This window comes from Poecile atricapillus, chromosome 1 (genome assembly GCF_030490865.1).
Source record: "Poecile atricapillus isolate bPoeAtr1 chromosome 1, bPoeAtr1.hap1, whole genome shotgun sequence".
Classification (NCBI taxonomy): domain Eukaryota; kingdom Metazoa; phylum Chordata; class Aves; order Passeriformes; family Paridae; genus Poecile; species Poecile atricapillus.
Window position 1 is genome coordinate 16057799 of NC_081249.1, and position 25690 is coordinate 16083488.

At 38.5% G+C, this 25690-nt stretch overlaps 1 protein-coding gene across 6 annotated transcripts in view; it reads left to right on the forward strand.

Annotated features, from left to right (window-relative positions):
• Positions 1 to 24257, forward strand: part of SCML2 (Scm polycomb group protein like 2) — a 71471-nt gene extending 47214 nt beyond the window's left edge. For 4 of the 6 annotated variants that reach the window (XM_058829259.1, XM_058829258.1, XM_058829260.1 and 1 more), the window contains 8 exons: positions 191 to 441; positions 5443 to 5578; positions 7428 to 7631; positions 12068 to 12250; positions 13283 to 13396; positions 19199 to 19480; positions 20156 to 20319; positions 21820 to 24257. In XM_058829259.1, the coding sequence (XP_058685242.1) occupies positions 191 to 441; positions 5443 to 5578; positions 7428 to 7631; positions 12068 to 12250; positions 13283 to 13396; positions 19199 to 19480; positions 20156 to 20319; positions 21820 to 21945 (1460 nt within the window). In that variant the 3' untranslated portion in view covers positions 21946 to 24257. The remainder of the gene's footprint in view (positions 1 to 190; positions 442 to 5442; positions 5579 to 7427; positions 7632 to 12067; positions 12251 to 13282; positions 13397 to 19198; positions 19481 to 20155; positions 20320 to 21819) is intronic. The other 2 variants (XM_058829261.1, XM_058829264.1) reach the window with 2 other exon arrangements.
• The last annotated feature ends 1433 nt before the right edge of the window (positions 24258 to 25690 follow it).

Below are 25690 nucleotides of genomic sequence, written 5' to 3' on the forward strand. Positions count from 1 at the left end.
TCTCTTTGATTTCTATGAAGTTCTATAGTTTCATGCCAACCACTTAAGTTCAAAGTAAAAAGTATATTCATTTTACAATGTAAATTGTGCAGTACACTTTTATTTTTTTAAGCCTTTGTTAGAAAAGTTGCTTTCCATTGTTCATTTTGAGGTTTTCCCCCCCTTCCCTTTTGTTTTTGTTTTTCCTCAGTTTCCATTACAAAGAGCAGTGCAAAAATCCAATCTTCCCCTTCCAAAGTGACCCGGCGTTCAATGCAGTCTCCACAGAAATCTGCTCCAGTACCAGCGCAGCGGGGCAGGAAACCAGGTCGGGGCAAACCCCCTGGACAGTCTGCAGTTCCCAAGAAGGGCAGGTCTCCTAAAAATATTCCCCTGACAAAACGCACCTCTCATACTGAAAATCCTAAAACAAGGAAAAAAAGTTTAAAACCTGGAAAAAAGGTTAGTCCTTATCTACTACTTTACTTTATATTGCAAAGTTTTGTAGTGAGTTTTTTTATTATTATTACTTAATTTTCTGTCTTCTCTTCAGCCTTCAGGGCTTTACTGTTTTCAGCAACTGATTACAAGAAAAAACTTAGAATAGCTCTTCTGGAATATTTTAGTATAAACTCCTGTGGATTATTTTATTCCCAAACAAGATTACTGTTTAATTTATGGGTGAGTAATTGGTGTTGAAAAATGCTGTTCTGAAATAGAGAGACAGGAAAGCCTTTAAGCTTTTTAGTTTGGGTTAGTTGTTACTGAACCATATATATAGCTTGCGGTTTTTGTTTTTTTGGGTTTTGTTTCAGGTTTAGAAACAAAGAATTAAAAATAGTGAGGGCTTTATTGCGTAATTTAGGTTTCTTAAGCATACAGCAGGATTTGCCAGATGAATCTCTTGGATACCCCCTAATCCTGGAGCTTCTACTAGCATGAAGCAGGAAGCTTCTTTTTCTCTTGATGTGGGCCTAATTCTGCCCTGATCTGAAAGGCATGATGCCTTTCTCCCTGCCCAGCTGAGTCAGACCTGGAGTGTTGGCAGCTGCCTCCAGCTTCAGCTCTGGTGGAGCTGTTTTTCAGGTACACATTGGAACTGCTGTCCCCTCACCCCATTTCCCAGTGCCCCTGACACCAGCGCTGGTGGATGAGCAATCTCCAAGTGAGCCAGTTCAGGGAGCTCAACTGGTAGACAGCTAGCCAGGCATCCATCCCTCCTACTTCCTTCTTTGTCTGCTCCACCCCAAAAAAGCACAAATACTACAGCTGCTGCAAGGAAGAATAGGATCACAGCAGGGTAGACTTAGGGCAATTTGGATTGCCATGGAAGTACAGTCTATTTTCTGAGTCTTGCTCATGCACAGCAGGCTGTCCAAGAAGAGTAGCAATCCTGCAATATCTTTCCTCAGGCAATTTGAGTCTGTTCTTGTACTCCTTCCTGCTTTGCATTAGCACTAGTGAGAAGGTGGGGGGCAGTGCTTTTTCCTAGTGGTTTTTTTTGGGTGGGGGGTTTATGTCCATCCCTCTTTCCTCCTCACAAGAATCAAAAAGTAGAAGTTTTGGGGATTTTCTCCTCCAGTCAGTATCAGTGTGGGCTGTGGGGTCTATTCCTAATTATATGTGGGAATAGGTGGAGTAATGGCAAGGTGGGGATTCTCCCTTCCAGTGATCGTGCTGATCAATATGAAATGCTAATGAAGTAATATTATTATTAGAGCATAGCAAAAGCTCTACTATGAAACTGGAAGCAGCACTTCGTTGAAAAGATGATCACAAGATACAAAATTATTTTGGGGACCATAAATTGAGAGCTGAGCACTCTTCCCTGCTCCCTGCCCCTTGCGGTCAGACATCCAAACTGCTAGGCTACTGATTGGAAATTCCACAAACAGGAATTGGTCTCCAGTTTTGTTTCTCTCTTACTTGATGTGTAAAAATGAACAGCAACAGAGATTAAAGAGGAGAAAGGTGCTCCTTTCGAGGTTTAGCTGGTGGGTGGGGTGTTCTTCATAAGTCTGAACAGGGCTTTAAAGGACACCATTGAATACAGGACTGTCATATTTTAACATTCAGGTGTGGCAGGTTGTGCCACATGCATGTAAGAATTACTTGCATGTAAGAATTTTGTCCTCTAGCTCTCATTAAAAAGAAATGGAGAGGCTTTATGTTTTGAAACAGCAGTTGGAGGCACCTTGCTGTTAGAAGAGGCTTCTGGGCTCTGGGTGTCGGAAAGTGTGTGCTTGGAGCATTTGACACATGAGGGCTTGAGGGCACTCTGTGGAATGGGTGTTAGTGCTGACATTCCCTCTCCTGAGGCAGCAAATCTGAGGTACCTCTATGCATTCCTGATTTCCTCTGTGGGACCAAGCAACGGAGAATTAGGTTCTGAAAAATCTAGGTTTGGTATATCTAATTTGGGATTTTTTACTTGGTTAACTTTAGCATTAAAAACTTGAAAAATTAGCTCCTTTTGAGAATTCACAGAAGGCTGTTATTGCTTTGGTAAGTGGTTAAATTGCCAGGATGTTATACATATGTGCAAACTTTTCTTTGGACTGTTACACCTGTTAGCATAAGGGTAAAGAGAGGAAATGGGGCTTTGTGGGAGTTCTGCAGACAGGGTGTGTGGACATGAAGTGCAGCCATACAGCCTGTACACCTCACTGTATGTATGCAATATGCAAGTGGTATGTGCCTAGAGGCTTGAAAGGGCTTTTTTTTCTTCCACGCGCCCCGCTAGACTGCTGAAAAAAAACCCCTCCAGATGCTGCACTAAATGGTTGTGTTTCAAGTGTGAACTAGCTATTTGGTGTATTTAGGGACATTGGTATCGGCCTGTCTCTCTGCAGAGTTGTTTGAATTTCTTTGCCCCTTTATGTTTGTTATGCTGCAGTGTTTATCATTTTTCAGATATTAACTATTATTACACAGCTAGAAATGTTGAGATGTTGCATCATTTTCCTCCTTTATTTAAAATTTTTCTAAGCTTTGTAAGTATGAGATGCATGTTGGATTTTGTTTTTCATTTGTTTCTCACAGCTTACACTATATGTTTGTACCCTCTTATAATAAAGATGAAACATGTGTATATGTCTTTCATTATAATTTTAAAAGTTCACTTTACATAACAGTGCAAAGAATTCCTTTCAGAATTTCTTGAGGAAACCCATTGGTCTGAGTGTGGGTACCAGCTGTTAATTCAACCCCACAGAAAGAGTTTTTAAGCATGAGTGTGGAGCTGGTGAAGTTGTCCTGGTGGAACAAGCTGTGAGCCCTGCACTCTGCAGGCAGAGAGCTGGTGTGCCCTCCCAGCTGGCAGAGGCCAGACCAAGCCACTGTGCCCGCTCCTGCTGGGGCTGTGACCTGTCCCATGGAGCAATACGGCTCTGGGCTCGCAGCTGGCTACCTGTCACTGGGGGGCTGCAAGATGAGAGCCTCAGCTGAGTGAGCATCGTGTGCTATATTACCTTCCGAGGGAGAAGGTAGGAAACAGCCAGCTAGACTCACCACATGTGTGCATTGGTGTGGAGAGTGGATGGTTCCTCTTAGTTTAGTGTTTGTATTTTGTTTTTATGGCTATATTTTTCCCCATTTTCTCATCTTTTCCCTCAATTCAACCACCCATTTTTGGTAGTGTGGTAAAAGAAAACTGCCTCCCCTGCAAAAATCCCTGCTACAGGGGGCCTTCAGGAGCACTGGATTTCAGGTCAAAACCTCAATCTTCCCAAGTACATTTTTTCCCTCTGTATTAAGAATGGAGACCTTTCTATCATCCAGTGTTAAGATAAATGGTCAGTTCCTGACAAGTGATACACCACTGTTTGGTTCTCTGCCACCTGTGCCACCTCATCTCATTCACAATGCAGCGCCAAATCTTGGCAGTCTATTCCTTTTGTTCATGGTGGTCCCACCCAGTGCCGTATTGTCAAGTACTTTCTCTAGCTTATCTTTTCCAAACTGCAAGTGGCACAGAATTTTTCTTTAAAGTGCCCTGAATTTCAGAGGAAAGTTAATTTATTCTTTCTAGGTGTGAAGAAGTTAAGCACTGCTTCTTTTAGGAAGGTATATATTCTGATTGCTTTCTACATGGTTTTCAACACATTACTTGGATAATAGGCTGCTTCTAAAAGTGTAAAGGATAAATACTGCTAAATGGAAGAGGGCTTAGCCTTTCTTGGCAAATCAACAGAATTTTTACTTCACTATATATCTATTTTAATGGTAAATCCTTACCACATGACCACAAATCTCTGCTGCATTCAGCAGTGTGAAGACTTTGGGTAATCTCTTACATTCCTAATTTTTGCTAGGTAAGAGAGTCAAAATGTAATCTGTTCTCATGCAAGAATAAGTGGTGAAGTGATGAACTCTGATTTATTATTTCTTTCATTTCAATGTATTTTCATAGTATGTCAAAACATGTCACTGATCTCTTCTCTGGAGACCAGTGAAAGAACCCAAGGGAATGGCCTGAAGTTCTGCCAGAGAAGGTTTAGGTTGGCTATCAGGAGAAGGTTCTTCACCCAGATGGTGATTGGGCACTGGAACAGGTTCCCCAGGGAAGTGGTTGCAGCACTAAGTCTGACAGAACTTGAGAAGCATTTTCCTGCTCTCAGGAACCTGGTGTGACTCTTACGGGTGTCCTGTACAGGGCCAGGAGTTGGACTCAATGATCCTTTTGGGTCCCTTCCAGCTCAGCATATTCTGTGATTCTGTGAAATGTTTTCCAAGTGCACATCTCTCTTATAAATTGCAGCCCAAAGCAAATTACAACAAAATTCTCTTTTCCTTAGGTGGAGAAGGTAATGCACATGGACCAATCTCTAAATCATTGTGCTCTGAACTCTGGTTATCTGTTGTATGATAAGCTGCAAATAAGTTTGCTTTGGGAAAGGAAAAGGTTTTGTCAACCAGCGTGACTGGATTGTAACTACAGCCTTGTTTGATATCTTGCGTGAAGCACCTGAAAACTCCTGGAAGTGAGAATTTCAACCCCTTTGAAACAAGCTGAGGAAAGATACAGGTGCACTGTAATGCTGACACCAAGATGTGACTTAGGTATTTTATGGCGATACATACACAGCCCAGCTAACTTACTTGAGCTGTGATAAACCCGGCTGAAAGGGCATGGGCAGGAAAATACCCCAAAATACCTCTTCCTAAGACTTTTAGAAGAGTCATGAATTAGTGTATAAAGCTGTTTATTTTCCCACTTTTTAGGTAAAGATGGGTTCATTTATAAGGCATTTGTTGTCTCCTGTATTACTAAAGTAGCTGTAATTGCAAATTGACAGTTTCTGGTCTTCCTTTCCTGAACTTTCCCTTCTCTTCCGTGTGTGGTACTTTTCTAGTAAGGAACCACACACATTCATTAAGATGGTAACTGATAGCAGAAAGGTTGTGCAGACTCCTTAAAAAACATTAAACATTTTGACTCTGGTTTTTTTTTCCTCTTAACAGAAAAAAATCTTGCCAGAACAAGTGACTCCTACATCTCCTTCTCCTCAGTCATCTCCTCAGGGGGAAAATGGCACTACCCAGATACTTAAAGATGGAATCAGTTTGTCTGGTGCAACTGCAGCAGTTATATCCACAGGTAAAAGACAAAGGAAAAAAAATACATGAGATGGCTCCCAGTCAAGCAGTTTAATTTTATGAAGAGTGTGCTGCAAACTTATTACTGTAAATCATTATCCACCTGCCTTGTTTTTTAAAGTTATTTGTAGGAGCCAGAGTTACTTTTTAGAGCTAGTATTTTGATTATATAGCAATAAGTGCTTGAGCACAGGGACTTTTGATAGATCTGCTAGACCTGGCAGTTTGTTCCCATGTGAAGAAGGAAACTGTACAGTTCATTCATGTCTGTCCCACTCCTTAGTGTATGAAATGGGAATAAATGTAGCTAAAAGCACATAAAATATTCTGATCCCATGCAAGCTGTACTGTAATGTAACGAAATGGAGATTTTATCTCTATATAGCCTTACATGAAAAGAAACAACTCTGTTAAAAACTAGTAACGGCAATTAGAGGGAATACATTCCTCTTTCCTCATGGTTGCTTTTTAATTTTTTTTTTTGCCTCTAAATATAATGAAATGTGTTTTGAAAGGGATTGACAGAAAAGAAATAAGCTAGTAAATGAACTAACCCATTGAGGAACTGGTAACCTTACAGTGAAGCAATTCATATATTGTCAGCTGAAATCTCAGAACTTTCTGAAATGTCCATAAATCATGATAATTTTGCTTGGGGTGCTTTTTTAACATTTAAAATCTGTTTATAGAAGTTGTCAGGCTCTTCTTGCACCCAATTTCAGTCATGGATGAGGGGAAAACACGTACATTTTCCTAGGAAAAGAAACCTTTTGCAAGGCAGTTGTTGTTGAGCCCAGAGAGAAAATGCCGTACTATTATTGTTGATTTGTAGCTTTGATTATTTGTACAAATAGATTTCCTTCAATTTTTAGACATCAGAGAGTAAACAGATAAGTACAAAGACATTATAGCAGCATTAAAACTCTTGTAGAAATACTTCATTTTTAAAAGCTCAGGGTTTTTATCTGAAATCAAACTACAGTTCAGAAAATATGTCAGTCTTCTGTGTAATAGAATGTTTAGATTTCTCAGTCACCACAGAGGCACATTTTTTCATTAAGCTCTAATAATGTCTTTGGGTGCATTCTTGGTCATGTGGCAGCCAGGATTAACAAGAAAAAAACCCCATCATTTTCATGTTTCCCATGTTCTTTTGCCTTAGCAGTTGTTTTGGAAGACAGTTTCACATTGTCTCTTTAAAAAGTAGTTACAAAAATCCTATATGATTGTTTTGTGCTGCACTTTAAACCACCTTACAGTGTTTGTAAAGTGTTTATTTAGCAGACATGGCCACATTGCGGTGTGGAAATCCTGTGAGTGGTTCAGGGCTTCTGAAGCTACAGGCCTTTGGTAGCCACTCTGTGTGATGTATATGTTAGTGCCATATGGCTGCTTCAGAATGAGCAGCAGTGGCAGGTATATAACACAGAATTCTCTTTGTTGCAGCTTCTCAAATAGGAAAAAATTTAGGCAGTAACTTGGTAAGGCCTGCTTTGTAGAATTGTGACTTGGTAGTTTGGAGTACCTACCAGTAATTTGTACTTTACTGGAGTTAGTGTATAAGCAGAGATTAGTCAGAACACAAGCACAGATCATGTCAGCTTTGTTACATTAGTGAGGTAGAAGGGGGCTTCAGAAAGCAGGAAAAAAAAGTGAGTTTAGGATTCAGTTAGGAGGACCTTGGTAGAAGAGCACTTTCTGCATACTCTGAAAGTATGTGTGCATGCTCAGCTTCTTGAGTTGACCAGTATAACTTTTCTGCAGGAGTAAAACTAAAATGACAATGTGCAGTTCTGACTTGGAAGCATATCTTGGTTCCTTGGCAGTAAATATGGCTTATACCTTTTCAGTGTGTGTTTATGTGAACAAACATGGAAATTCTGGGCCTCACCTTGATAAGAAGAAAGTTCAGCAGCTTCCAGACCATTTTGGACCAGGTCCTGTCAATGTGGTACTTCAGCAGGCTGTACAGGCTTGTGTGGATTGTGCCTATCAAGCCAAAACAGTCTTTGGATTTCTGAAATCTGGTCATCATGGAGGGGAAATGATAACTGGTATGTGAAGATGCTCTGTTTCTTTTGTTTCTTTACTTGTTGAGCTAGAGATAGGGAAAAAGAACTGAAGTAGCTGCAATTAATTTATATAACTTTTATAGCTGTGTAAACACAGGTGTGAACATTGATGTATGATTTATCTTACTCTGAGTTCAAAGTGATTGGAACAGTTCTTTAAATCTAAATAAAATATAGCAATAGCAGTGTTTAAATTACAAATGCAGAATAATAGTTAGTTTCTTACTCTAAGTAGAGCTTGTGTAGCTCATTTAGCATCTGTAGCCAAACATTTGTCAAGTAAGCTCACTACAAGTGAAATAATCATCTTTATTAGTTCAAGCCATTCATATAATCTTATCCATGCATGGTGTTTGTGTTCTTAAAACATTAACCAAGTGGGTGACAAGTCTCAAACTAATCTGTTTAGCTTCCAGGCAAGTGATTCCACATGTTAAAATTGCTGCTGCTTCCCTTACCCCATTCCCCAGAACTGCAGCAGCATCTTAGGTCATTCTTCATCCACCTGTGTCACCTATTATGGAATAGATTCAGTTCTATTACATATTGATGGCAGGCCTGTAGATAAAATTATCTCTCTGTCTCTATCTGAATAGCTGCTGCTTGACAATTTTTCCATCTGGGCTAGGAAATATTCTATGTATAACAGCACATAAATAAATAATTCCATCAGCGGCAGTAAAATATTTGGAATTACTTTAATCTCTTTACATTAACACCAGATGTGAAAGATGATTAGTGGAATAGAGGTTCAGTTAAGTACTCAAAAAGATGCTGCTATCTAACTGTATTTAAAGAGCAGCACCCCAACCTGTGTATGGCAGAACAACAGTGAGCCTTGCTTAGGCATCCCCCTGAGTTTGTGCTCAAAATGGATGCTGCTTCTCTTCTGTGCAGTACAGGTTTAATGGTATTGTATATATGTGGTTTTGAAACTGGTACTGCTTTATTTTTTCAATATATATGAACTTTTGTTATATTATTAATACCTTGCTGTACTTATTTCAGACAAGTCAATTTTCTAGAGCAAAATGCTCTGAAATATTCATTGCCAGCATGCTGTTTGTGACTGTTTATCACGAAGGGCTAAATCACAGGCCAGTGGCATCTCTGGGCTGTGACTGAATAATTGAAAATAATGATTTCAAACAGGAGAGAGAAATCTCAGATTCCTTATGTAGTTGTGGCTTGTTTGCATTCAAAAATTCTGTACAAAAGGGATTTACTGTTGTGCACCTGGCTTCACCCCAAGGCCTGTATTCTGGATTGGAGTAACCTGGTGATGTGGACTGCTCCGGAAGCAGAGTCCTGGTCTGGCTGATAGTGAGCCACAAGGCCTCGGTGGGTTTCTAGTGTACTTGAGCCCTTGCTTCTCCTTGGCTTGTCAAACAGGTAGCTGAGAAGTGGCTGAGCAAACACTCCTGTCATTTTATCAAAATTTTGTGTGTGATAAATTTTGTGAAGCATAAAATATGACTTAGATGAATGTAGCACATTACATCTAGCTGTGCACATGAATAGTAAGGAAGAAGAGGGAAGCAACAGTAGAATAAAATAAGGAACTACTGTTGTAGCCTTTTTGTTTTAAAGTGGATTTGGAGGGTGGCTTGTTGTTCAGGTTTTGTTTGGGTTTTTTTTTTTTTAGACTGTCAAGAAAAAAAAAATGTTGTGGCAAAGAATAAGCAAAGAAATCTAAGTCTTTTGTGAACTGATGCTTTTATAGAAAGTATTATACCTGCCGTAGGCGGAAACTACGTGCTGATGAGGACACGGATAAAATAATCTTGCTAGAATACATGGAATAATTAGTGGGTTCTTTTGGTTGAGCTGCCAAAGGAAAGAATTGTTTTCAATAAAATTAAATTTAGGATTTTTCCGTCTTTTCTTCCTCAAACAAAGGCACAAACTATTTTATTTTTGCTTAATGCATAAGCTTTCAACTCAGGCAGTGAAACAGAAAGGAAATTAAAGGCTTGATTAGCAAGCCCACTAATGGTGGTGGTGTCAGCCCCTTTTTTCTCTTTGTAGCACAGACACTTTGGTGGGATGAAATAGATTGAGGCTCAGATAAATTTTCTCAAGCAGAGAATTAAAATCAGACTCTTGGGTGAGTTCTGTCACTATCAGAAAAACACATTTCTCCAGTTGTTTCATTCTCAGTCCTTCTCCCAGCTTGAACCCAGTATCTAAAACATGCTTAAAGAATGGAAGGTGAAGAAATGAGTCTTCATCCTGAGGGCAGGGGTTGCACATGCAAGCTCCAGTTCCTTGTTTATATGTCATTAAAGTTGAGGTTATTGCACCTCAGAGGTACTCCTTTTTATTTTTTCCCCTGAAATTTATCAGTGAAGTAAGATGCTTATGTTTTTTCTCAAGCAGAGTAGACAGTTGAGCCTGTGGATCTGTTTGGACACCCTTGGCTGGAGTTTGTATGGTTGCCATCAAAGAGTCCAGGGGAGCTGTGTTTGCACTGAATCTTTATTTGTGGATTTTGATCATGGAATACTTCGCTGGGGCAGTCACAACACCTCAGCTGTTTCTTGCTTTATCCTCCTGACAACTCTTGAGTAACATTGTTCTTTTCAATGTTTTTTTCAAAACGGGAAGTTAAGGGGTATAGAGTATGTCATTTCCCCAAAGGCCATATAGGAAGATCCATCAGGCTATTCTAGAGCATTTTAAACTTCTGCTGTAGCTGACTACTACCTTGCAGTAAATTTGTCGGAAGGTCAAGTTATGTTCTCACAGCCCATTTGCTCTCCAGAACTGGTTGAGTTCCAAACAAAAATTTGCCTTTGGAGACCTCTTCCCCAAACAGGATGTAGAGGACTTTGTGTCTGAGCCACATGTGGGACTGTTAATCATTAGCATTTCATTTGGACATTGGAGCCTGGAAAAAACCAAATAGGCCTTGGAAACACTTCGGTCCTGTAGTGCTGACTCTTAAACTTCAAGCACTTGTGCTGGTCAGTCTGTCATGAAAGCAGATGGGAGAGGCAGCACATTGTTGTTGATGCTGGCTGGTTAACTCAGATTAACTCTAATCAGAAGCTTCTTTACATCAACAGTTTAAGTAATTGACACTTCAGATTTTCTAAGGAAGCCTAAAATATGCTAGACTTAGGCATTTTCTTTGGTTTTGTGTATATTATCAGTCTCTTTTGTAACACAGTATGGAAATATTCCTGAATTCAGATCTGTGAATAAAGGCTTTCTTGTCATTTCTAGCTTTTTTCTTTTTCTTTTTTCTTTTTTTTTAAAGCATCTGCTACCAACAAAATGTGATCCTTTAAAGCTCTGCTTATCATTTCGAAACTTATGTTAACAACAGAAAGCTGCATGACAGGCTGAAAACCAAAAAGACAAATTGATGCATAAACCTGGTGTTTATGCCACTTCTTTTCAGCCCTAAGCTTAAATTACAAGTTAGTTCCTGCTTTGTTCTAAAGTATTCCTAATCACAAGTAACTAAAAGTTTCAGCTGATGTAATGGTTATTTATCCATGTATCTGTAGTATTGAGTCTTTTCCAAACCTTACTAATTTTCACAAAAAAGAAAAATATCCTCAGCTGCCACACTGTTTGAGGCAAGAAAAGAGGTCAACAAGGAAAAGACATAAGCACATGTCCAGGCTCTTTGTAATCACTCAGTTTAAAAGACAACAGATCCATTTGTGGCTGCTGTGGTATCTCTGCTACCTAACTCCTGTTGAAATAAATGAGAGCTTGACCACTGCAGTGTTGACAGCAGGACAGATTTCTCGAGTGATAAAATACCAAATGGCAAAACAGTTTCTGAGTCAGAATTTCAGTGGTAGTGGATGCCAGCACCTTACCACAAGTATTCTCCATTCAGCTAGAAACTGAGAAAAAAAATACTAAAATTATTCGTTTCATTTATTCAGGCTTGGTTTTTTCTTTTATTTTTTGGGGTTATTTTTGTTTTGTTTTGGGTTTTTGTTTTTGGTGGTTTGGTTTTTTTTAGAACTGTTTGGGCTTTTTGTTGATTTTTTTTTTTGAGGATTTTGGTGGATTTTTTTCAGCATGTATTGTAAAGGGTCTTTCTTGTGCTGTCTCCTGCAAATAGTTGGTAATAAGCTTTATAAGTGATAGAAATTCCACATAAAATTTTGGTGGTGAGGGAGTAGTTGTAAGTTTTGTTATACTGGTGTGAATCCAAAATTATTTTATTAAACTAAGTTCCCATAGAGCAAATTTAAACTAACATGGATCCAGTGGAAGATGAAATTGGTCCTTTGGATATAATTTTTTTTTAACTATCAGAATGATTGTTTACACCTCTCATGTCTTGCATGGTTTAAATCAAGTCTGGATGTCTTCTCCTTTAAGTTAACAATGGTATTTTACTATGCTTCATGATGTTTGGGGGGTGTTTGACATAATCTTCTTATTCACAGCTTCCTTTGATGGGGAAAAGCATGCCATCAATCTTCCTTCTGTAAACAGTGCATCGTTTGTCCTACGCTTCTTGGAGAAACTCTGCCACAGTCTGCAGTGCGATAATCTCTTCAGTAGCCAGCCTTTCAGCCCTTACATGGGATGTGCACATAGTCCCATGGAGTATGATAGGAATAAGCCAGGTACTGTTAATCATTTGTTATTTTCAAGTGCTGATATTTTTGAGAAATGTGGGGACTTTATGAAATGCGACTTTTTAGTCTGTGACATGAATTGCTTGAAATTAATACACTTCAGTTCTTAGTGAATTGGTTCCAGTGTAGAAGTGCTTTGACAGTAATGGATAGGTCATACCACATGTGCAGAAATAATTTTGTTCAGCAAACTTCTCCTTGTAGGCAAGCCAGAAAACATATGTACTTTGCCACTTGATATTGCTAAAAAGACAAGCTCAAAACTTCACATTTCATTTGTTAAATTTATGTTCAGCTCATAAAATAAACTTACCAAAAGATGCTTGCTGTCTGTGAGAAGGCACTTCCCCTGAAAGGGAATTCAGTCTAACCCTTCCAATGCAACTACAAAGTCTTTTCTTTCTCTTTTCACCTTACTTAGGAGTGGCTTGAAAAATTTTACATTGTACTATGTACAGTCCAGTCATCTAGAAGAAAAACTTGTGAAATTGGCTGCTTGTGAAATTCTGTGATAGTCTAATACCTTTGCTGCACCAGGAACATAGAGTGAAGGGGAGATGAAATTACTTGCCCAAGATGTCCCAACAGCTTGTTTGCAGGACCTGGTGTAGTCCCAGCTGAAGCCAAGAGTCACAGCTGAGATAGCTGTGTTGTCAAGACAATTTCACGAGATTTGTATTGGGAATGAAGTTTCCTCCGAGCTGTTTGATAGCTGAGTCTGTGTTTCAGGTGCTGCTGTAGAAAATTCTTTTTCCTCCTTCCAATGGAGGAATTATGTTTATAATTCTATCTATCATATGAAAGTTCTTAGTTTTAACTATTCAGGAAAGTAGACAGGGTCAAGGTAATTCGGTTTGAAGTTTTGTTTTGAAGTGACTGAGTCTGTGTGAAACAAGAAGTGGAACTCTAACCTGGTGAATGGCTGATGTCTGTATTTGCTTCTGTCTTTGGACTTGCCCCATGAGCAGCTTTATAAGCCCATGAGCTAGAATAATAGGTAGTGACTTTTCCTCTTCACAGCCAAAGAAGAAATACCTGAAAACAGGAGTGCTAAACGATACCCTCAGGACTCTCCACCATACACTGCTCCTCTTTCCCCTAAGCTTCCCAGAAACGATGCTCATCCATCTGAAGGTAATTACATTATGTCAGAATTATATATGAGGATTATTTATGGTTTCAGTATTTCCAGTTGAAAAGGACTGAGTGCAACATATATGTCTGGTTTGACTCTAGCCTTTGACAGGTCAGGGTGGAAGCATGTTAATTATTGATCATTGGCACAGATTTTGCACTTAAGATCTACTGCAAGTTCAGCATTGCTTCTAAACTTGCAGCCTTTTCTGTGAAGGGGCTCAGGCACACAGGTTACAGATGAAGCCTCCTGCTTCATGTGGGGCTACCAAGCAGAAAACAAATTGCCTTGGAAGGAACTCTTAACTCTAGGCTGAGTTCATTAAGTGAGTGTGCAGCTTCATGATACAATTCACCTGAGTTGCCAGTTGTCAGTGGAAGTTGTGCTGCTTCCTTGCCTCCTTGTCTCTGCAGTGGGTCCTGGCCCACCCCCTGCTCCCTTTCCCTGGCTGGGTAGTAAGTTGAAGCAGTGAGCAAAAGCACAGAAGACATTCTGGTGAAGAGCCAGAATCTTGTTTTACTTCTCTGGAGTGACTCACTGTGGACTCAGAAGAGCACAAGGAAGGGTTGAGTGGAGGGCAGCCATGGCCAGGGGAGCCGTGTGGCCTCCCTGTGGCAGCTTGCTCTTAGGCTGGTGTAGTTCACAGATAAAATAACAGTTTCTCCTGTGCTGCAGCTCAGCTGCAGTAACTGTGTCTAGTCTTAGTCTGCCTCAGATATTGAGTAAAGCATCTAGATTTAAATGTCACTGAGAGAGACACAGCAGAATGGTTCGGTATTTGCTACTTCGCTGGTTAAGACATGTAAGTCGATGATACTGACTTACCCCATCTGATACATACTTCCTCTTGCAGCAAGACATTTGGGCATCATTTCCAAAGGCTTTTTTGAAGTATAATGGGGATTCATTATTTTTCCTCCTTTTTTCTTTCTTTTTGTTTGCGATCTTGAAATTATTTTGTATCTATTACCACGAGTGGCGGCAGGATATCTCTTCTGTGAATATTAAAAAGCCATAAGACTACAGTTAAAGCAGAAAAGGATGTAAAATTAGTATGTTCCAAATGATAGCTTATTTAAAATTATACATCTTATTATTTTGTGTATATGTAACATATTCACATCTTTATATTTCCTGTAGCTGTTATTACACACAGTTCTGCATTGATTATTGAATTCTGTTTCTTCACAAAAGAAGCTCTGGTTTAATTCCAGAGATATGCTGTACATCTAAGTTATATTTCTGGTACTAACTTAATAAGTGTGGAGCACTTAATAACACTCAAATTAAATTGTTTCATTTGTAGCAAAACAAATGTTTAAGTAGATCTGCAGTATCTTGTAAGTAATCTTACTGAAGTAAACATGAGTGCACATACTGTTTTTTATTCCTTGTTTCCTAGTAGATCTTTTACAGATGGAGTCAGTGTACCCTTTAAAGTACATTTTAAGATCGGTAGTTCATTGTAAAATGCAGTTACTTGAATAAAAAATAATTAAAATAAGTGTTTTTCCATGGTTACAGAGGTTTGAATTTGTACTCTGTGCATTTTAACAGGCAAAGTGTTCTCTAGCATTGTGTGTTTCCCATTAGGGCAATGTCCTCTGCTGAAAATCTGGAGGCAATTTTGTAGCGGTCAGTCATGGGTTGGTTAACAAGAAAGATCTGCCCCCAAAAAGTTCTGGTTCCATTGAGACACAGTTGTCTTAAAATAGTTGTTTTGAAATATCATTTGAAGGCAAAATGGAGTAATTGTGGGAAACAGTCTTTCAAACAGCTCATTTTCCTTCTGATCTGCTCAGGGATATGCTTTGCAGATTTTGCTGCCTTTCTTGCTCACTAACAGTTTCTTCTTAAAGTTATGAAAGATAAAGGAGGAGGAGTAACTCAGACTCCCTTTCCCTGAAAACAGAGTGTTCCTACTCTCTTGTCCAATTACATCATTTTGTTATGTATGAGACAGAACAACTGGCTTCTAATTCCCAGAAGAGCCTCAAGAAAACAAAACATCCAGTTCCTGCTAAGGCTTCAGTGCCTAAACAGTCTGCTGTCATCCCTGCATTTGAAACTCAAGGCCTCTTACTGGCCTTTCATTAATCTACCCAGAGGTCAGACATTCTGCAGTGGAACCTCCCATCTCTTTCCATACCTCTGTTATTCACAGCTGCTCAAAATGCTGTGGTAGGCGAACTTTGTCACTCCATGGATTGCAATGCTCCATTTGCTAGAAGCCAATTTTGCTGCATTTTTTTTGTAGAGAAGCTAGATGGATGGATGGATCAGAAAGTGGATTGAATACTATAGCTACTGAACAGAAAGCCTTCCCTGAAAAACGATGGGAAATATGCCAGCTTTTCTACCTTGTGTATATGAGTTTAGAATTTACAGTATGATAAATTCAAATACTGATATATTGGAGAAAAAAAGCAGTTGATCTTTCCCAAACCTAATATTTGCTTCAGGATATATAACATCAAAGAGAAATCTGGGATATAATTGAAATGAATACAATTAAGTTCTTTTTGCAATTTTTAATAACTTTTTTCTACAGATACCTTGACAAAGATGATGTAAACCAATTATTTAAAAAACCCAAATAAACAACCTATATTCGGATTCCTGCTAGTGTACTATAAAAACTTTAAAAATGTTTTTTCTTAATACGTTACATGGTGTTGACTGATACATGCTTGAATACTCCAGCTGAAACTCTCTGCTGGGGAGTGTTGTCTCCATTGTTTCATCCTACCTTTCGAGACTTCTGAAGTCTGAATCTACAGGTTCAGTCAGTTAAACCTTATGCTCCTTCATTCAGCTTTGCTGTAACAGTTTAAGGTATCACCTCTGCATTTTGGCCTTGGACTGAGATGTGGTTTTATTCTCTGCAGCTCTAATTTTCCCTTGGTTGGCTACTTTTAAATTTTATAGTGTGCATTATTGACTTCATCTCTTAAAAGTCTCTCTGAGATTCTGTGCAATGATACCTTTTGCTTTTAGTCTTGGTAAGTTGCTGTAAGTACTTCTCAGAAATATAAAGGCCTTTATTTTCTTGTTAGTTTTCTTTGAAAACGTCAGTAGCTTCTTCTTGGCTTTTGTGATTCAGGTCTGACAAACTAGAAGGTTTTGCAGTGGTTATTTTGAAAGTTATTTATATGAAGGAGAAGGACTTGTATCCATAAAAGCTTCTTTATTCCATGACTGTCAAATTTTGTAAAAGATGTTACATCACCTTGCAGATAAAGTAGTCCAGGAATGCAGGACATATAGATACCAGGAGCAGGCTGTCCTCACATGCTGAAAGACAAGATTGCACAGAAGACTGTCCTGGCTGAACAGAAAGGTTTGGCTAGAACTCAGGAAAAAAAAGGACCTTTGGAAGAAGGGGCCAGAAAATCAGAAGGACTACGAGGATTAGGTTATTTAGGGTGAAAATTAGAAAGGTTAAAGCCCAAATAGAACTTAATCTGTCTACTGCCATAAAAGGCAAGAAAGTTTTTGTCTCATTTTTCTCAGCAGTCGAGGGAGGGCTAAGGAGAATCTCAAGCCTTTGTTGGATGTTGAGGGGAACAAAGTGACAAAGTTTGAGGAAGGCTGTTTGAAGTACTTCATTCCTCCTTTTCCTCTGTCCTTAGTACTAAGATCAGTTGTTCTCTGTACCCAGTATCCTGAACTGGAAGATAGGGATGGGAAGCAGATTGAAGCCCCCACAATCCAAGGGAAAATGGTCAGCACTAAAGACATGCGCAAGTCTCTGGGACCGTATAGAATCTACCCAGGAGTACTGAGGGAGCTGGTGGAAGTGCTCACCTCTTTCACCTTATTGTGCTCTACAGTTATGTGGAAGGTTATTGGGACGTGGGAATTCATATCTTCTCCCATCTAATGCTTCTCACAAGCGACACGACAAGAGGAAATGGCCTCAAGTTGCACATGGAGAAGTTCAAACTGGGTAGGAAAAACTTCTTCACAAAAGGCTTGACAAGCATTGGAACAGGCTGCCCAGGGTTGAGTCACCATCCCTGGGGGTATTTAAAAGACATGTAGATGTGGCTCAGCGGTGAACACAGTGGTACTGAGTTAACAATGGTCATCATGGCTTTTTCCAGCCGAAACAATTCTGTGGTTCCATTCTGTGAATCTATGGTCTTGCCTTACTGAATTCACTAAGTATGGAGCTGGCTCTCTGAGCGCCTTTAATTCCCTTTCAGGGTTATGCTCTTTGAAGGTCAAAATACACATAACAGCTCTTCACTGTACTACACTTTAAACAGGATCCAGACTGAGAACCTGAGACCTCATGAAGAAAGTTGAAAGTGTGCTTGAGAAGCTGACTGGGTTTTTTAGGAAAATACGCTTCCTTTGGTTTTAATTAGGCATTTGCCCAAGAAATTCCTGGAAGTTTTCATATAAGAAGGGTAGTAAAAAGCTTATTTCAGGAACTTGTTTTGCAGAACATACCAGTTCTTATTCCAAAGAATATGCTGGCTCACTAGCATATGTTTTATAACTTCAGTAGAGTTATTTTCAAGATGATAGTGTGGGGCTTACACTTCTGTGAACCTGTTAACTATATTTTTCCAGCTTTTAACTCTCCTGCCAAAGCAGCATTTGTTTCATACAGATTTGTACATCATGCTTCCAACTTCTTTCTCATGCTAGATATTGGCCTGATGCAAACGGAGGGGAATATCTATGATTGCTGGAGAATGGAGTGGTGTTCCTGTTGATTTGTTTTGCGTTTTTTTCCTCACATAGCATGCTTCTCTCAAACAGACCTGAATTGGGCTGAATGGGAGTGGAATTTTCAGTAACTGAGCAAATCTGGCTCCTGTCTCATGGCCCAGGGGAAGGGACATGCTGAACTCCACTCATGTGCCTTAGAATCAGTATTGACAGACTTTAAAAGTTCACAAGTCTTCTGAGTGGATGTTGTTTGTCTTTTGTAGGGTATCAATTAGCATGAGAACTAAAATATCGTTATACTCCCTACCTGAGACTTTTTTTTTTACTTGCTCCATGGGTTCAGTAATTTACCTGTATCTTTAGCTTTCCAGAGTCTTCAGTTAGAGACCCTGAAACCCTGCCCTATGCAAAAAACTGCGTGTAGATTAAGCAGGGTGGTCAAAACATGTTACGTTAATGTGTGCCAGGCAGTCACAGCCTTGTGTGGCTTAGCCTGTGACATCTTCCCTTTTAAAAATGGTACATACCTCTGTCTGAACCTGTTGGAGTCCATAGATAATAATTAGATAGAATAACAGATAATAGAAAAAGTCCATGTTTTTCTTTATGAAGTTAGTAACTCCCTCTGCTGTTTAGAATTTATTAAACAATTTTTACTTAACATGACTTTCTTGTTTGTATTAAAAATGTCTTGCAAAATAAATGCTACATAATATTAATGGTTAACTTTTTAATGATGTGTTTAAAAAACAATGAAAATTCTTGACTAAAATTATTTGAAGTATCAATATTAACAGCAGACAATTTTACCAAAAAAAATTCTCTGTCACTTCCCTGCTCATAGCATTCAATAAGTACAACTGAAATGGTTTAATGGAATAATGTCTCCAACTTGACATTAAATATTTTGCTACAGAAACAACATTTTAAAATAGAATAAGAGCTCGATGATTGGTTGAGGAAAAGGGACAAACATTCAGTGTCAATGATTGTCTCACGGGAGATATGTTAACAGGATTACAATCTGTCAGTGCCTCCAAGAGAACGTAGCAAGGCCTTAAGGAACAAAGATGTAATGTCCATCACTTTGAACATATTGATGCTTGCTTTTTGTGTAGCAGAAACACTGCCTATAGAGGAAAACATCACTTCCAAAGAACACCGATTTTCTGAGGATTCTATGGATTCTGCACTTAATTCTGTAAATCCGTCAAACCCAACCTGTCGAAATTCCACAGAGTGCCGCACTTCAGGAAATGCTGCATATTACAGGAATTCCCATCAGCCAGCAACTGCTACCTCAAATTCAGCCCCAGTCCTGCGCAGGCTGCCCCTGTGCTCTGCTGGGAGCAGTGGTTACTATGAAGTCAGTAGGAATCGGATACAGAGGAGGATTGAAGGTATGCTGTTATACAAAATCTTCCAGAATATGTAACTGCTTCTATTAACGCACAAAGTTATGAATAAAGAAGTTCTTTGCCATTGGAAAGCTTGCATATGGAGTAAATGTGCTGTTGCCAAGTGTGTCAGGCTTGCTAATGTAACTGCAAATACGGAACTTAAGCCTGTTAGTACTAGTAGTGCAGTGCAAGCCAAGGAGGGTCTTTCCTGCTGCAGCTTCTTTTTGCTGCTGTGATGGACACTGCAGCAAGCCAGAGCAGACAGGGATAGCTATATGCAGCTCACTTCCTGAGCATCTTATCAAATATTGGCATGTTGCTGAAATACAGGGATAGGGTTTCCTACTGTCTCTCCCTCTGTCTGCACAGCTTCACTTGTCTCATTCTCAGTTAATAGCATCTTGGGACCCAGGAGCCAAGTACAAGTAAAACTAATCCCTCTAGGTATGTCACAGTGCTAATGTTTGTGCTGCTCTGAATATTTGCAGTTATAGAAGTCATTTAAAGACAAAATGAACAGTTCAGTATTATTAGAAGGAAAATAAAGCATCTTTTCATTTTAATATATTGCAAACAATGCATAATAAACGTCTTAAGTTAATATTAAAGTGAAATGTGTTATCCCTGAACAAACTAGTGATACTTCTTCCTTTTACAATATTTTTGTATTAAAAGCTGCAAGTTCCACAACTGGACCAGATTTGAATTCACTAAAAAGGGAACCTTCAAGAATATTGAATAAGGATCCTTCCACTTGGTCAATAGAGGAAGTAGTACGTTTTGTGAAAGAAGCTGATCCACGGGCACTGGCTCCACATGCAGAACTCTTCAGGAGACATGTATGATGCATATCCATTCTGTTCTAATAGATAGTGTCATGTTAATCTCCTAAAATACAACTTTCATGTCTATCAGTCTGTTTGCAGTTGGAGGTGGAGTAAACTGTTCTCATATACTGGAGAGAGGCCAAAAATTCCTTTTCCACCTGAAACCCCTCCTGCAGTATATTTTTTCTGACTCTCACTCTTGCTAGTCTAAGATAAATAGCCACCTCAGTTTATATGGAATAATGCCAACCTGGAAGCACCCAAATTCTAATGGCCAACATTCCTGGTACCCCTGTGATCCCTGGTGCCTCTAGAGAAGATGGCATTTGCATGTGCATTGCAGGGCATTTGGTCCTGTTTTGGAGACTTAATCTCCTAGAGCAGAGATTGTGTTATTCATCATTAGCTAGACACTTGGTCATTGATACTAAAATTCAGAGAATCAACTGAAATATTTAATTAATCTGTTTGGGAAAACAATGTGTAGGGTTTCATAGGTCTGACTAGATGTTATCTTTAGAGACAGAAACTGTATCTGTTTGGTAGGTTTGGTCTCCCCTACTCCTTCTTACTGTGCCTTTCTATGGTAGGTTGCTCAGTAAAGAGCTGCTTTCTTATTTTATTGCATATATGGCCCTTCAAAAAGAGATTTGCTTTCTCTTTAGTTGTATTTCATCCATGTTCTGCTCCAGCTCCTCCTAACAGTTTGATCTCTTGAGCAAGCTGTATTGGAAGAAAAATCAAAATAACTTCCAATGGAGATTCCTGTCTTATATTTTATTCTTAGTTGTATAACAACAGTAAATGTCACTTGTTTTGTCAGGTTTATGTTTTAGAAAGTAAGACAGAGTGTTTCTCTTTATGGTGCTTTTTGGAACTAATTGCCTGTCTATGGTATGTAATGATACTACGAGTTTAGGACTGTCATATTTCAGCAGCTGCTCAGTCAGACAGTTGAAATCTGACTAAGTTGTCCTTGGTCTTGATCCTGACAATCTCTTTGGTTCAACATGGAAATAGATCTGTCTAATTTCCCATATTTAGATGGTATCTAGCCCCTTCCTCTGTGTGACTGTTTGCACACGCATGCCAAAATCCTCCCACGGCTGTTTTCAAGGTTCAGTGCAAGGCCTCAGTGCTTGGATCATTTAATCTCTAACTGCACAGACCTTCCTTTGCAGCTTCTTTTTATTTTTCCCCTTGACCCATTCACATTTTTTCCTGGTTGGAAATCCTAATTCTGAGGGCTATTTAGTCAGTTTCTTTTATTTACTATTATTTTCTTTCTTTAACATCTCAAATACTTAATCACACATTAAAAAAATACTAAAACAAATTAAATTTTAGTGGTCATCTGTAAATTCAAATTACAGTTATATACAGTAGATATATACAGTTATATATAGTAGATATATTTTAACTTAAGTATAAACAACTATAATGTACTTTCCGGTTTTACCATGCAGCTTGTTGAAGTAGTTGTCTGTTGTGTTTATTCTTTTCCTTCTGCAGGAAATTGATGGGAAGGCACTGCTATTACTGAGGAGTGATATGATAATGAAATACATGGGACTGAAGCTGGGGCCTGCCCTAAAGCTGTGCTACCACATTGAACGGCTTAAACAAGGAAAGTTTTAGCCAGTGGGGATACCACAAACATGTGTGCTCAGATCACACCAAGCTCTCAGGTTCACAGCCATGGCCTTGATTTGAAACTCTTTTGCTGATATAAACTTCTATTTTTTGAAAGTGCTCTCAAAATGTAAAAGAGACATGCAGGATAAAGGCAGGGAGGGATTTGTATTACATTCTAGTATTTTTGCAAACTGTTTCACAGAAAATTGGCAGGGAAGGACAATTGATCATACTGGGTGTGGGCAGGTCCAGTAACAGTGCTCTCCGAATCCTGAAAAGTGTGTTCTGTGTTACAGGCTTCAGCCAATGCGTTCATATCCAGAACCAAAACAGCTGAATCCCAAAGGGAAATAATAAATTAAACCAGCATCAGGTGTTAATAATTTTTACAGGAGTGGCTGTAAACTTTTATATTGCAAGAAAATCTTAAAATAGAAGATCTCATCTCTGTAGTGAATATTCTGGTCTTTCAGAAGAGAGGAAGGGTTATGGAAGAGAGGGCTTAATACAAATATAAGCTTTTATAAAGTGTGATTATCAGTCCTTTGGGAAGTTATGAGGACAAATGTATCATATATTGTCAGTTTAGGCAGGCAGTAAATATTTCTGTTTCATGGAAGGTCATATTGGCTGTATAAACAGCCATTTCTGGGACAGATGGATTTCACTGGAACAATGCATCCACATATTAAACATTCCATCTTTTTGCTAAGTTTGGCATGGATGTGTGTGTTTATGCTTTTTGTATGTACATGTGTATGTGTCAGGGAAATACACACTATATAAAAATATACATACACACTGTACATATATTTTCAGTTTTTTAATGTGTACTTTGCACTGTGCCAGAGACAACTGTACAATTTCTTGTTGGATTTTTTTTTTTCCAGTAAATTTATTTTTTTTCCAGTTGTATATTACTTTCATTAGCACCTGTTTAATTTGTTCTTGAGTCAGAAGGTGACAAACAATCAAAAGGTGTCTTTATTCATACAGGCAAGATCCCTGTACTATGCAATAATCCTGGTTATTCATCCCTTAACTCTGAGACATATATTCTGATATATATTTGGAAAGACACATTTGGTTCCAATGTTTGGGGTTTATATTTCCTGTAAGGAAGTGCTACTATGTAACTGATAAACCTTTTTTTGGGTAAAATTGGTGCTGTTTGTATAAGCTGCAAGAATGAGTGGTGATAATAAAACAGTTTGTTGTCACTGCCAGTTGTAAAATACATCAGGGACAAAAAAAATATACTTTCTGCTTAGGATACTGAATGTACTATATGTAATAGTCAAGTGATAAAAACTATTTGTTAGGGAAGGTGTAGTCCTAAAATGGTAGGATTTATTATATTTCTTAATGCCTTTTTATATGAAAGCGTATAGTATAAATGTATTTTTTACAAATTCCTTTTTTGAAAATGACTTTCTTTACCCATAGATTGATACTTAGCAGATTTCAGCAGAGGTACTGCTAGAAAACAGTGGATTTTGTGACCTACAAGTCCAAGCATTTTGTTATTTTAAGTGACTGCAATGCAATTCAATTCAGAAAGTCATTTGGGCCCTGAGAATTGTTTTTGTTATTACATCATTAGACATTTGACACTAAAGTTTATCTGTATCGATTTGTTTTGCATATCTTTTGTGGTGCATGTATACTTAGATGAATAATACAGGCATGCTCTTTATAGTAAGAAAAGGTCAGAGCATTGATTGAAGAAACAGAATATTTTCTCTTGGTGTGAAAAAAAGTCATGACTTAACTTCCATATAGTTACACCAAAAATTATATATTAAGGAAAACATCATGCACCATGTGTTCAGTATCTTGTTTATACATATGTATAATTGTATACTACTTCTTCTATGCTGATTTTGGGCTCTTCAGCATAAAAAAATCTCATACAATTTAGGTGGAAGTAATTGACTGAAAACAGTTTTCCTTTTTTACATTGCCCTGACATAAAAAAAAAAAAAAGGTGTTTAAATTTTCTGTTTGGTCTTTATGGAATGACATTTTTGTACATGGCACTATTAATGGGTATAAATATTTGTTCAAGGGTTTCTGTGCACCCATGTGCACAAAGATAACTGTGATGTTGCTGTACCAGAATTTCTCCATGTGCTGTAGCGTGAGATTCAAGCATTCAGAGTCTTACAGCAGAATATATTTTTTATTCTTTATTTTCAGTGGGATGTTCTTATCTAGCAAGAAAAATAAAATAGTTTGTTCATTGTTGTAACTGTCTGTTGTGTTTGATGCCATGTGGATGTGTGAGTGTGCTCTGCATCGGCAAGGGTGGCTGTGTGATCTGGCATTTGACAGTTCATGGAAACATCTGATATAAGGAGGTTTTAATGAAAAGGGTAAGATCATTCCAGTTTTGTTCATCTAAACAATTCATGTTTGAACTTAGGTTCTATGCTTTCAAAATAAGGACTTATCTAGTTATTCAGCTATTTAGTTTTGTATATCTCATTTTGCAACTTACAGCTTACAGAATTCTCATATAACCACTGTGGGGAAGACCCTGATAAAAACTGTTTGTGCTGTGTTCAGATAAAGACACAAAGTATTTAAAATCAAAGCAGTTAATGGCAGTAAGTTTGACCTTTGTACACTTCAAGCTTTTTTATTTATGTGATACAGAAGTCTCTTGTTCCAGTGACTGTTATCAGCAATCAGCCAGTGAGAAGGAACTTGGATTGGGTTAATGGCAACCTCACAACCGTCACTGGCAGATGATGATAACTGGAAGTTGGCAGTGCCAGTAGTCCAGAAGCATTTTGCATCTGGTCTCTCTCAGAACAAACTTAGTATCTTTTTGGTATTTATTTTATATACAAGACAATATGGTTCAGTCTCTTTGTTTCTCCAAGTTGCATTTCTATCAATGTGGATTCATCTGTTTATCTGGTTCTGTAACTTTTGGTCATCTTGGAAGACAGTGCCGTAACTCCTCAGTGCATCATGGGACTATTGGAAATCAAAATACTGCTGCCTGGGAGGACTAGCAGCTCTAAAAATTATTTGTGCAGAACACCAGTGCAATAGTGGAATTGAAGAAGGCTGGAGGGTAGACTGTGGCAGTATACATATTGTAGGGACTTTTTCACACATGCGTAGGAATGACAGTGAAAGACAGCAATATCATGTTACAAATGTTGCCTTGAAGGATGGAGCATCTTCCCCTTTTTTGTTGCTTTGGATAAAGACACACCATTTTTTATTTCAGGTGGTAGACATGGGCACAAAGATGTTCATCTGGTTACTCATTGTATTTGTAGAATATCTTCTTCCTCTGCTGTTAGGGATATAATTTGCAAAAAGCCACGTTAACCTTCTCTGTAGCTCTGATAGTTTTGTGTGTGTCTGTGCATGTGATGATGTAAGCCCTGAACATGATATAAAAATTCCAAATTTGAGTATCTCAAGTATTTCTGTAGGGGAAAAATAAAGCCCTGGGTGGGGATGACTAAAATCTTAAGCTTTTAACCTGATCAGATAAAAGTTTATTTGTACTTGTCTTTGTTTTAATTGAAGTTGAAATTGAGAGAATTGAAATGTGGGTATACTGGAGCAAAGCTGGTAGTCAGTACTTCAGCCTTTTCCATATTCTATGTAGTAAGGTCCCCTGTCTCCTTCAGCAGTGGGTCCAGTTTTCCCCAGTCTTCTTTTGTCAGCTATAGAATGTTGTCTATTTTAATGCAGGATCCTGGAGAGAAACGCATTTTAAAAG